This window comes from Nothobranchius furzeri, chromosome 5 (genome assembly GCF_043380555.1).
Source record: "Nothobranchius furzeri strain GRZ-AD chromosome 5, NfurGRZ-RIMD1, whole genome shotgun sequence".
Taxonomy (NCBI): Eukaryota; Metazoa; Chordata; class Actinopteri; order Cyprinodontiformes; family Nothobranchiidae; genus Nothobranchius; species Nothobranchius furzeri.
Genome location: NC_091745.1, coordinates 81047614 through 81060120, shown reverse-complemented (window position 1 = coordinate 81060120; position 12507 = coordinate 81047614). Strand labels below are relative to the sequence as shown.

At 49.3% G+C, this 12507-nt stretch overlaps 1 protein-coding gene across 1 annotated transcript in view; it reads left to right on the top strand.

Moving 5' to 3' along the window:
* znrf2b (zinc and ring finger 2b) overlaps positions 1 to 12467 on the top strand; it is a 20423-nt gene extending 7956 nt beyond the window's left edge. Inside the window, exons 2-5 of the mRNA XM_015975881.3 lie at positions 5093 to 5188; positions 9081 to 9186; positions 9434 to 9502; positions 9569 to 12467. Of these exons, the coding sequence (XP_015831367.1) occupies positions 5093 to 5188; positions 9081 to 9186; positions 9434 to 9491 (260 nt within the window). The 3' untranslated portion in view covers positions 9492 to 9502; positions 9569 to 12467. The remainder of the gene's footprint in view (positions 1 to 5092; positions 5189 to 9080; positions 9187 to 9433; positions 9503 to 9568) is intronic.
* Positions 12468 to 12507: the final 40 nt, after the last annotated feature.

The window sequence follows — 12507 nt, the reverse complement described above, 5'->3', positions numbered from 1 at the left end:
AGGAGCCTTTAACCCAGTCACGTAAATAACACCATTACCTGATTCACTGGTGTAGCCATAATACCTGTCTTCATGCTGAAGTGTGTTAAAACGGTGCAGGTAGCCAGGTGAGGTTGGCTCCATAACACCTGCATGGGTTCTGGTCCAAAAGGCTCCTCACTCACTGGGCTGGGATTTGGGACGTCGCTGAATACCTGAAAGGTTTTTTAAAAAGGTTCAAAACGATCCAGTGAAGCTGAAACTGTTGGCAGGCAGAGACTTCACATCATTTCTCTTACTAGCATTCAGTTTCCAGCAGAGGAGACCGTAACGCCGACACAGTCCAGTAATGTTGGAGAACCTACGTCCCGCTCTTAAGTTTATTTTCTGTCCAGGCGACAACAGATTGCTCCCTCCCAGTCACTTCCCTCTATAAACACACCAAAGGTGAAATAAAAATACATTCACTGGTTTTCTGTCAGTGTTTGGTTTCAGGAGTGCCTAAAACAAGTCATTTCAACAAGTCCCTGTTTGTGATGTCACAAAAAGGGAAACTAGAGAACAATGGCTCTACTCTGAGCCCCTCCCGGATATCGGAGCTTGCAGCAGCCTGTGCTGGGCTGGGTGGGCGTGGCTAGCTGCAGCTTGTTTTCTGAAGCCCGCTTGTGTGATTTTTGGCTGTCGCACAGGATCGTTCACGTCACACTGAGAACTCCAGAGAGGTGGAACGCTGTACGGGGCAAGGTTTCAGTGAGGCAGACGGCACGACGTCTCCCTCCAGCAGGACACGCAGCGTCATGAACGCACCTCCCGAAGCATACGTCACTAAGCAGACCGCTAACCAAAACGAAGCTGAAAAGATAAAAACACTTAGCTTTAGCATCAGTTCATGACCCAACTCTTCTTCCTCAAAGATGAAGCTTCCTTTTTAAAACCCTCGCTTTGGCGTCAGACTCCGGCCGCGGGTCTCCTTTTCCCGTCTTCCAGCTAAACAGCTGATCTGTCTGCTGGTCTTTCATCCTTCTCTTTTGTACACGAGAACCACTAAACTACAGAGAAGTAACCATCTGTCACAGATCACTGCAACATCTAAACTTTAGCCGTGAATTCTGTCTTGACGGCTCGGCTCCGTGACCGCTCACACCCGCTGTCCCTCTGCAGCGAAACGCTGCTGAAGCATCCTCATCAGCTGAACACGTGAGATTTCCACCAACAGCAAAGATCTCATGGTTTTTATGTTTGTGAGCTCGTCTCCTCTCGGCTCTCACAGAATCACGGTTTTCAGTTTATCTGATGGTCTGGCAGGTAGTTTAGTTGTTTAGTAGAACGCCGGTTTAACCTGGGCTAACTAAAACTGGTGTGTAGTTTATAATCCGCATTTTAAACATAAATTGAAACCAAAGCTCAGAGAGGCGGAGTCTTGCTGCTGCGGCGTCCCAAAGGTGTGTTTTCATTGGTCGGTTGCAGACAGGAATCGTAGGTTTTCAAGCATGCTTGTAGACTGTCGGAGGCTGATTTGGTCCTGACACGCCTCAGAAAGCCGTTGTAGAGCCGGCCAGACGGGACGTTCGCAGCATGGTGCACAGATGTGTGCAGATAATATATGCAGGTGAAAGTAACTTAAAGTAATGCAAAAGTAGTGTAATGCCTTACATTTTAAAATCAGTAATATTGTAATGTAATGAATTACTTTAAAATGAGAGTAACAAGTAATAAATAATGCATTACAGTTTGGAAGTAACTTGCCCAACACTGATGGTCACCACTCAGCCAAACATTCACAATTAAACGTGAGTAAATAACGTAGATGTTAATGTCGGGTACTTTCAGGAAGTTAAGAAAGCCTGGTACCTCAGTTACCCGTACATGTCTGGGACAAATGCTTTTGAAGGACTAATGTAGGAACATCAATGGTTAAAAGTGAAATGCTCTCAGCTGCTAGGTCCTTTGAGTCCTTCTGGAAACAGACTTCCTGTCAGGAACCGGGATGCTTTAAATGAGGATGTGAGAATACGACTCTAAACGTTCCTCTTTCACATTCGGTATCTTCTCTAGTCGGGCTCCATCACCAGCGATAAGAGCACAGACCAGTTATACCTGAGAGAGAGTCCTGCTTCAGTATCCGTCTACTTCTAACTGGTTTCTGGCTCTCGTGTTGTTTTTGTTGTCTTGTGTTGTTTATCACATTTTTAAACTGCTGACTGGTTTCAGGTCACCACATCTCAAAAACAGAAGTTGTGCTTTCAGATGAGTGTGTGTTGGGGCTTATGATGAAATATGGAAATGTCCTCACAGATGGCCTTTCCATGTTAACAGTAGCTGTGTTTCCGATTGCTCAGCCTCCAGTAATTATCGGTGATTTCCATGAATAATATGTGATCGGAGAACTCGGATCAATGCCTTTCAGTGCCAGTCTTACAAGCCGATCACCGTTGCTCGTCTTTTGCAGCCTGCAGACTGTGTGTGCTCTGGATGGCTGCCATTTCCCACTGAGGTACAAGCATCAGCGTGAGTTTACCACAGGCTTCCCTCAGCAACTCTACCAGGCCGTTCCGAGTACCTGCTCCAACTCTGGTACTCCGTTGTGTCCTAAACACGGCCTGGAAGTCCCAACAGCGTAAACGCGCCTATCATAAGTACACCTGGTGTGTGAAGGCCTCAGTGGTTTGTTAGAGAGCATCACTGAACCAACAGCAACATGAAGACCAGCGAACTCAGCAAACAGGTCAGGGATAAAGCTCTAGACAAGTCTAAGCAGGTTAGGTTATAGTCCACTACAACCACTAACCCACCAGGTCATGACCGCCCACCTAAACTAACAAGGAGAGCCCTGGTCAGAAGCTTCCAAGAGGCCCATGGTGACTGTGGAGGAGCTGCAGAAATCCACAGCTCAGGTGGGACAATCTGTCCACTGGACAGCTAAAAGACATGTCCTCCACACATCTGGCCTCTATGGAAGAATAATGCCAATATTTAAAGTACAACATAAAAAGTCCCACTTGTAGTTTTCCAGGAACCATGTAGAGGACACAGCAGAGATGTGGAAGAAGGTGCTCCGGTCAGACCAGACTAAAGTCTAACGTTTGGGCCTTAATGCAAAGAAAAAGTACCACTGTTCACCTGAACCCACCATCCCCACTGTGGAACATGGCGGTGGCAGCATCATGCTGTGGGGATGCTTTTCTGCAGCAGGGACAGGGAGCTGATGGTCAGAGCTGATGGAAGATGGATGGAGATAAACAGACTTGAGACTGGGGAGGACGTTGACCTTCCAACAGGACAACGACCCTAAACACAGATCTGGAGCTTCAGTGGTGAACCAGCTTCGTTCCACTTCACAACCAGGAGCTAGATTGTGTTGGGCAAACACAGAAAACCTAAGTAAAACACTTTAGAGTTTGTGGTTGTCAGGTGTCGATGTGTAAAAGGTCAAAGCTCCAGCTCCTGTTCATCCTGATTGATTAGTTATGAAGTTAATTAGGTACTTTAGTGACTCCGTCGGTCTTCGCTTCACTCTTACAGAAGCTTGTTTACATGAATATGAATGGAAAGAACCTGAAACATGAACTAATGAGGTGAACGTTTGTATTTCTGTCCATGTTGCACCGTGTCTGAGCGACACAACAATACAGCATTCCCTCAAAGAGCGCAGCTACGATGCATCTGGCTGCAGGCGTGACCTCAGACGTGCAACAGGACAAACAGCAGCTGGATGACTCATCGCCTGTGGGCTCGGCTCCAACAATCAGCATTTCTTTTCCAGAATGCCTGATGAAGAGGTGCAGAGCTGGAATTCATACTTTATTTTGTAAATCAGCACGCCGACGCTGCTGAACATGGAGAGCAGCTCATCTGTTTATGACTCCATGCTGATAAGATGCTGTCAGACGCTCAATCACACCAAACTAAGACGTGTTGCTGAGACTCTGAAGAGCAGATGGCACCCAGGGCATCATGCAGACCTGTGTCCGAACATTAGAGACGTGTAGTCTTTACCGATCATCTCAGAAACATCCGTAGAAGTGTGTGTGCATGCGTTCGTGTGTGTGTGTGTGTGTGTGTGTGTGTGTCGTGGAGGATGGCTGCTTATACTGAGCCAGGATTCTCTGGAGGTTTCTTCCTGTTAAAAGGGAGTTTTCCTCTCCACTGTCGCTGCATGCTTGCTTAGTATGAGGATTGCTGTAAAGACTCTGACACTAGTCAGTGACTCGATGCGACCTGCTGGGTTCCTTATATAGGAAGCTTGTTGCTGATTGGCTCAGTGACCTGACCTGTATTGTTTACTGTGTGCAGGTCCTTGACACGACTCTGGTCGTGACTTGGCGCTTTATAAATAAACTGAATTGAATAACCGTAAACATCCAGATCAAGGACCACATCAGTGTAGATGGATGTCTTGTTACGGTCCTACTAAATACCCGTGGTTGGTAGTTTGATTCTGAATAAATGTGTGGTTATCTGTGGTTTCTGCATCGGCAGACCCACCAGGGCGGTACCGTTTGGGTCGGCTGAACCCACATTGCCTCAGTCGGTTAGGATCCAGTCTGATGCAACGCGTTCATCTCGCTCTATTCCGGCCACTGATTGGTCCAGCGCAGAGCAACGCTTACAGTGATCGGCTGTTCTTTATATCGATGTGTCTATAAACCGGGTTACTTCTGAACATTTATGTTGCCGTTAGTCCTCTGCCCGGCCCGTTCTGTGCCCATGATCATCACAAAAGCATGTCTGACACCTGATGCATCTCTAAGCGAGGTTCTCTCTCTGAAGGTAGTGACGCTGAGCTTCTGGCCACCGGCTCCAGCCTCTCTGCCCGATACGCTCTCACCTGGTTTCATTTCTAACGACGACGCTGCAGAGACGGCAGTAGGAAGGTTGTGAGCATGGTGATGGCGGAACAGAGCGGAACGTCATGACTGATGTCATCATTACCGTATCCTTAGTGTCTGACTTCTCTGGAGCCTGATGCAGGCTCACCGGTCCTGGGCTGTGGGCATGACCATGATGCACGTCACAGCAGGATGACCTCACTGGAACAACACGCGTTAACTGGAGTATGTAAGAGGATACATGTGTGTGTGTCTAAACGTGGTCTTCATCTTTATGCTTTTAGGGTTCAAGTGCCCCGTCTGCTCCAAGCTGGTGTCTTCAGATGAGATGGATCTTCACCTGGTTTTGTGCCTAACCAAGCCCAGAGTCACGTACAACGGTACGACTTCCTGTTCTAACTGCTGCTTGTTGCTTTTCATGAGTTTTTAGATGGGACACAAAAATAAAACCATCTTGTTTTCTAATCTTCTGTTTGGTCTCGGACCAGAAGCAGGCCCAGGGCCCGTTCTAATACTTCCTGGGTGGGGTTCGTGTGGACGGGTACCGATGTGTCGGGAGCGTTCACTCAGCAGGAAGCGCAGATCCATCAGGGGCGGACTGGCCATGGAGAGCACCGGGGCCCCCGCTCCCCCCCCCCCACCCACCCCGCTCAAACAGAGACGCTGGGTTGTTTGTGTCCCAGTCCGCCCCGGTTCCACCTACCTAGACAGGAAATCACCATGAAGACGAGTCGTTACTTCATGGTTCAGCTTGTGGAGAACAGCAGAAATGTGCTGTAAACCTGAACAAAGCAGGTTCTCACGGCTCCGTGTCGGTTTCCGGGTGTCCCGTAGACGCTGAGGACAAAACACACCGTCCTCTCCTGTAAACCCCACCACTGAGTCGGGTTCGGTCCCACGGGCCGCTTACAGGTTCACTTTGTTTCACCAATGGCGTTTTGATTCTTGGTTTCATATTAAACTGGAAAGAGGGATGGTGCTGAGGCTGCTGGAGATGGGCACCAGCCCTCCCCCCGCGACCCTGCGGGTTCAGAGGATGGATGGATGGATGGATGGTGCTGAGGCTGGGGCCGTTAGGTGGGCTGAACGAGGCTGATGGTGGTGAGGCTTGGCTGGAAGAGGCACGGTGTCTTGGACACCAAAATAAAGCAAACATGGCGTGGAACAAACGGGAATCATTACAGGCATGGGCGTCGCCCTCGTGGGGGATGTGGGTGTGGCTTAAACAGCCACACGTTTAGCTCAGAAACGTTTCAGTCCGGTTCCTCTGGCGGTTTGCCCTCTCCTGTTGCTGATTGAAACCGTGTTACGTCAGCATTCCGGTCAGTTCCGTGTTTGAAACGCGTTTTCCCGCCGCTCCGCACGGTTGGCAAGCCGTGGATCTGAAGTGAAAGGAGAGGTGGTCAGAGCGGTGCAGAGAGCCTCTGTGGCTCCAAAAGCAGACCTCGAGGCTGGCCACCTTTGTGATCAGAGACTGATACGAACATGAGTTGTTATCAGCTGCCAAGCCCAACTTACACAAAGACAATTATGAACGTATCTCTAAGTACTTGACAGTAGTGGAGCTCTGTAGAACCGGCCTCCGTCTTTACCAGAACCTCAGTCTGTCTTAAACACGATGACTCAGCAGAAAAGGAACTGTTCGGAGTTTCCTTTAGTTTCGTTTCTACATTTCTTCTCACCGTAGGACCCGACAGTCGGTGTGCTGAGCTGCATGCCGTGTGCTCCAGCCCATAATAACAGCCTATGTGGGTTAATCCAGTTACATAAGATCTGTCCTAATGACCCCGTGTGTTGCTGCAGGTAACGGGTTTATGGTGCACACACACACACACACACACACACACACATGTATGTGCACGTTACACATGCATGTACTCACACATATGCAAACAAACACACACACACACATGTATGTGCACGTTACACACGCATGTACTCACACATATGCATGCAAACACACACACACACACACACGTATGTGCACGTTACACATGCATGTACTCACACATATGCAAACAAACACACACACACATGTATGTGCACGTTACACACGCATGTACTCACACATATGCATGCAAACACGTATGTGCACGTTACACATGCATGTACTCACACATATGCAAACAAACACACACACACACACATGTATGTGCACGTTACACACGCATGTACTCACACATATGCGTGCAAACACACACACACATGTATGTGCACGTTACACACGCATGTACTCACACATATGCATGCAAACACGTATGTGCATGTTACACATGCATGTACTCACACATATGCAAACAAACACACACACACACGTATGTGCACGTTACACACGCATGTACTCACACATATGCATGCAAACACGTATGTGCATGTTACACATGCATGTACTCACACATATGCAAACAAACACACACACCAATGTATGTGCACGTTACACACGCATGTACTCACACATATGCATGCAAACACGTATGTGCACGTTACACATGCATGTACTCACACATATGCATGCAAACAAACACACACACACATGTATGTGCACGTTACACATGCATGTACTCACACATATGCATGCAAACACACACACACGTATGTGCACGTTACACATGCATGTACTCACACATATGCATGCAAACCAACACACACACACACGTATGTGCACGTTACACATGCATGTACTCACACATATGCATGCAAACAAACAAACACACACACATGTATGTGCACGTTACACACGCATGTACTCACACATATGCATGCAAACACGTATGTGCACGTTACACATGCATGTACTCACACATATGCAAACAAACACACACACACACATGTATGTGCACGTTACACACGCATGTACTCACACATATGCATGCAAACACACACACACACAAACACACACACACATGTATGTGCACGTTACACACGCATGTACTCACACATATGCATGCAAACACGTATGTGCACGTTACACATGCATGTACTCACACATATGCAAACAAACACACACACACATGTATGTGCACGTTACACACGCATGTACTCACACATATGCATGCAAACACGTATGTGCACGTTACACATGCATGTACTCACACATATGCATGCAAACAAACACACACACACACATGTATGTGCACGTTACACATGCATGTACTCACACATATGCATGCAAACACACACACACGTATGTGCACGTTACACATGCATGTACTCACACATATGCATGCAAACAAACACACACACACACGTATGTGCACGTTACACACGCATGTACTCACACATATGCATGCAAACACGTATGTGCACGTTACACATGCATGTACTCACACATATGCAAACAAACACACACACACACATGTATGTGCACGTTACACACGCATATACTCACACATATGCATGCAAACACACACACACACAAACACACACACACATGTATGTGCACGTTACACACGCATGTACTCACACATATGCATGCAAACACGTATGTGCACGTTACACATGCATGTACTCACACATATGCAAACAAACACACACACACATGTATGTGCACGTTACACACGCATGTACTCACACATATGCATGCAAACACGTATGTGCACGTTACACATGCATGTACTCACACATATGCATGCAAACAAACACACACACACACATGTATGTGCATGTTACACATGCATGTACTCACACATATGCATGCAAACACACACACACGTATGTGCACGTTACACATGCATGTACTCACACATATGCATGCAAACAAACACACACACACATGTATGTGCACGTTACACATGCATGTACTCACACATATGCATGCAAACAAACACACACACACACACATCTGTGACTGATTTACAGATTTGCATTGCCTCTTTAAGATGACATGAAGTGCTGCTCCTGCTATTCACTCATTCATACAGTCAGGTGTTGACATCACTCCACAGAGGAGTGAACACGGGGGACAGGGGGGTGCTGAGGACCAGGGTTGAGAAACCTGCTTGGATCACATGACGCCAGTGAATGAGAAACCACCACATTTATATAAATGATGTTCATCAATGAAGTTTAATTCAGCTCATCTGTCAGAGTGGAAGAACAGCGCCACCCAGTGGCCTTTCACTGAATAACTGGTCAGGGCTTAGTGTAAGGTCATGTGAAACGTGGCGATTTTCAGAACTTATTGTGGTAATGTCATCATGCAGCTCCTCCTAAAGCCCAAGCTCCGGTAGCTTCAGTGTGACTCATGCCTCTGATGTCCCCGGTGTCTTACAGAGGACGTCCTGACTAAAGACGCAGGAGAGTGTGCCATCTGCCTGGAGGAGCTGCAGCAGGGAGACACCATTGCCCGCCTGCCCTGCCTCTGCGTCTACCATAAAGGGTTTGTTTGTGGGCGGGGTCTAACATCCATGTTTATTCATGAAACCTGACAGCTGCCTTAAAGAGGAAGAAGGTGCTTTAGCTCCTTTCATCATAAAAGTCACAAGTTTATAGAAATGATTCAGGAGCTGGAGAGCCTGTCCTGTCCTGCTGTCCCTCCCCGTCCCCTCAGGCTCTCAACAGTAGCTTCACGTATAAAGGTTGTGGGTTTGAAACCTGTTGATGATGTCGTGTCTCCCGCCCTACAGCTGTATCGATGAGTGGTTTGAGGTGAACCGGTCCTGTCCGGAGCATCCATCAGACTAAAGCTTGCACAGGTAATGCTGAACACCTGGACAGGTATTGTGTCTGTGCCAGGACCCTGATGTCTCTGTGGTTGACAGGCCGACCTGGAGAGGACCTACAGATGGGAGATGGCTGGACGCCGTGAGCACTGTGATGGAGGACGTCCATGTCCCCAACCCAGCGTAGGACCACCAGATGCCAAATGTCACCGCAGCGATCTTCAGGGATTCAAACTTTGTGTTTATGTTTGAGGTTCACGTCTACACTCAGCCTCGGAGCCCCGCCCACGACACAGGGTCACTCCGCCCTCATCTCTGACTCCTCCCACTCCCAGTGCCTTGTGATGTCCAGCACACAACAGGGCAGCACAGAGACCACACCCCCCTGCATTAGTGCCAATCAGCTGTGAGTCTCACCCGTGGACCTGAACCTCAAACCTCTGATCGCCGTGCTCTCTCTGGCTGGAACAGCTGATCCATAAAACCAGCTGATTGGTCCGGTTCCTGTTTGTCACCAGGATGTAGCCGGGTCCAGGCTCCAGGACCGTCACACACCGGTCACCATCTACATAAACAGAAATGGGAGGCGGGGCCTAATCAGGCTGCTGTAGTTTGTTCTCCACACCCGTCTGCAGAGGTCCGTCGCCATGGCTACAGGTTTCTCTCACCATCCCTGTAGGGTGGACACAGCAGTGCTCCTAATGAGAACATCTGACATGAACAGGAAGTCCAAACGAAACGAGAACAAACTCGTGAAAAAGGGAAAATCATCTTGATTCGTTCTTTAAGGGTTTGATGGATCAGTGTTTACCAGCTGCTGGTTACCATGGAGACCAGAGCCAGCCCACGCTAGCTGGAGACACCAGTGACACATTGTTGGGAAGCTTCTTAAAGGTCAGGTCATGATGGTCATGTGATGTAACCATCAACCAGATCTGGCCTTCAGAGGGCTGAAAACGCTCGCACACCTCGCGCTTCCTGAGTCTGGGAAGGTCGGAGAAGTCTGGACGACTGTCGTGACCAACATGGAGAACCCCTGAAGACATCTGCCGGCCTTTTGGTGACGGCCTCCCCAGGAAGATCCTGGCCCCGGAGGGTTCCTTAGGGTCCTGGATGTCCTGGTTTCCATTCCTGAGGGTGTGAAACTCTGGGATCAGGTTTGAAGCGGCCCTAACCGGAAACCCCCCCCCCCCCCCCCCCCCCCCCCCCAGGGCCAGTTATGTGCTGCGCTTCCACATCGTGCTGAGCGTAGTTTAGGTTGACAGGAAGTCAAACACGAGCTGAATTAGAAGAAAAGTGCCCATCTCGTAAGCAGAGGGTTGCTGGTTCAAGCCCTGTTCAGTCTGTGGTAGTCATTGTGCCCTTGGGCAAGACACTTACCCTCCTGGCCTGCTGGTGGTTGGAGGGACCGGTGAGGGCTCGGGTTCCTCTGGGCACCCCCCCAGGGTGTGAATGGCTGAACTGTAAAGCACCTTGGGGGGTTGTAGAACCTTTACTGCCCGGCGTGGTTCTTCGGCACAGCTGTGGTTGTGTCTGAAACGCTCCTGGTGCTGTCTGGACCGCTCACACATCCAGTGGAAAGGCTGGGACATGTGGACATCACTCCTTTGAGGAGTGATGTCCACATGTCCCAGCGGAGTAGCGGTCCCCTGGTCTAACTGGTGAACGCTCCTCAGACCAGAACCGATGAGGGATCGTCCTGATCCTCTCTTCCCAGCGGTGCAGAGTTGGTGCCGGTAAACTGGTTTATGATTAGAGCTGTGGGTTTACTGGTGCTGGTCTGAAGGCGTGACAGTAAAGCAGCAGTAGATGGAGGACTTCATGTGCACGTTTAACCACGCAGCAGGGTTAGGCTTTAGTTTCAGTTCTTCAAATAGAACATCTCCTCTTCCAGTTCTGGCTTAAGGGAACGACGTCCTTCTACTGCTGCATGACCCTAACCCTCCTAAAGGGTCGGAGTCACGAACCTAACCCTCCTAAAGGATCGGGGTCACGACCCTAACCCTCCTAAAGGGTCGGAGTCACGAACCTAACCCTCCTAAAGGGTCGGGGTCACGACCCTAACCCTCCTAAAGGGTCGGGGTCACGACCCTAACCCTCCTAAAGGGTCGGGGTCACGACCCTAACCCTCCTAAAGGGTCGGGGTCACGACCCTAACCCTCCTAAAGGGTCGGGGTCACGACCCTAACCCTCCTAAAGGGTCGGGGTCACGGCCCTAACCCTCCTAAAGGGTCGGGGTCATGCCCTAACCCTCCTAAAGGGTCGGGGTCACGACCCTAACCCTCCTAAAGGGTCGGGGTCACGACCCTAACCCTCCTAAAGGGTCGGGGTCACGACCCTAACCCTGACCCTATCAAACAGGACAGAAGGTAGAAGAGCTGGCTGGTGGGAGAAGTGTCTGAATGTTTATTTACCAGCAGAACCCGAACGAGCCTCTCAGACACGACGCGGCCGTGTTTAAAGGCTTTAGTCTGCTTGTTGATCAGGAAAAACAACGTTTCACTGTGAAGAGGAGCGCTGAAGATCCTCCTCTGGTGTCTCTGAGAAGCCATGCTGGAGCTAACCCTTTAAAGACTGACGGGACGTTTCTGCGTGGGATGACTGGGTCACAGGAGAACCTTCCAGAAGCCCCGCAGGCTGGTGCTGCAGCTGTGGGACCTCTGCTGTCGACGCTCTTGTGTTACGCTGTGGAAGCTCCACTTCCTGTTTGCAGCCATATGGCGAGCATCTTGGTGCTCTGATGGAGTTCTTTCAGTTCTGACTTTGTACTGATGCTTGTTGATCTCCACGTCTGACCATACAGCTGATTGTAGGACATGTTCACCAAGCCTTAATAGATGTGACCTTTCCCTCTCCTGTCTGTCTCCTAACGATGGTTTAGTAGTTTACCAGCTGCTGGAGGAGGAACCTCCCATCATGCACCACTGCAGGCGTGGCCGCTGCACAACCAGCTGCAGCTCTTCCTGTAAAGTATCAGCAATAAATCTGAGTAAAACGATCTTTTTGTGTTGAACGCCTTAACCCAACGCAACGCAACA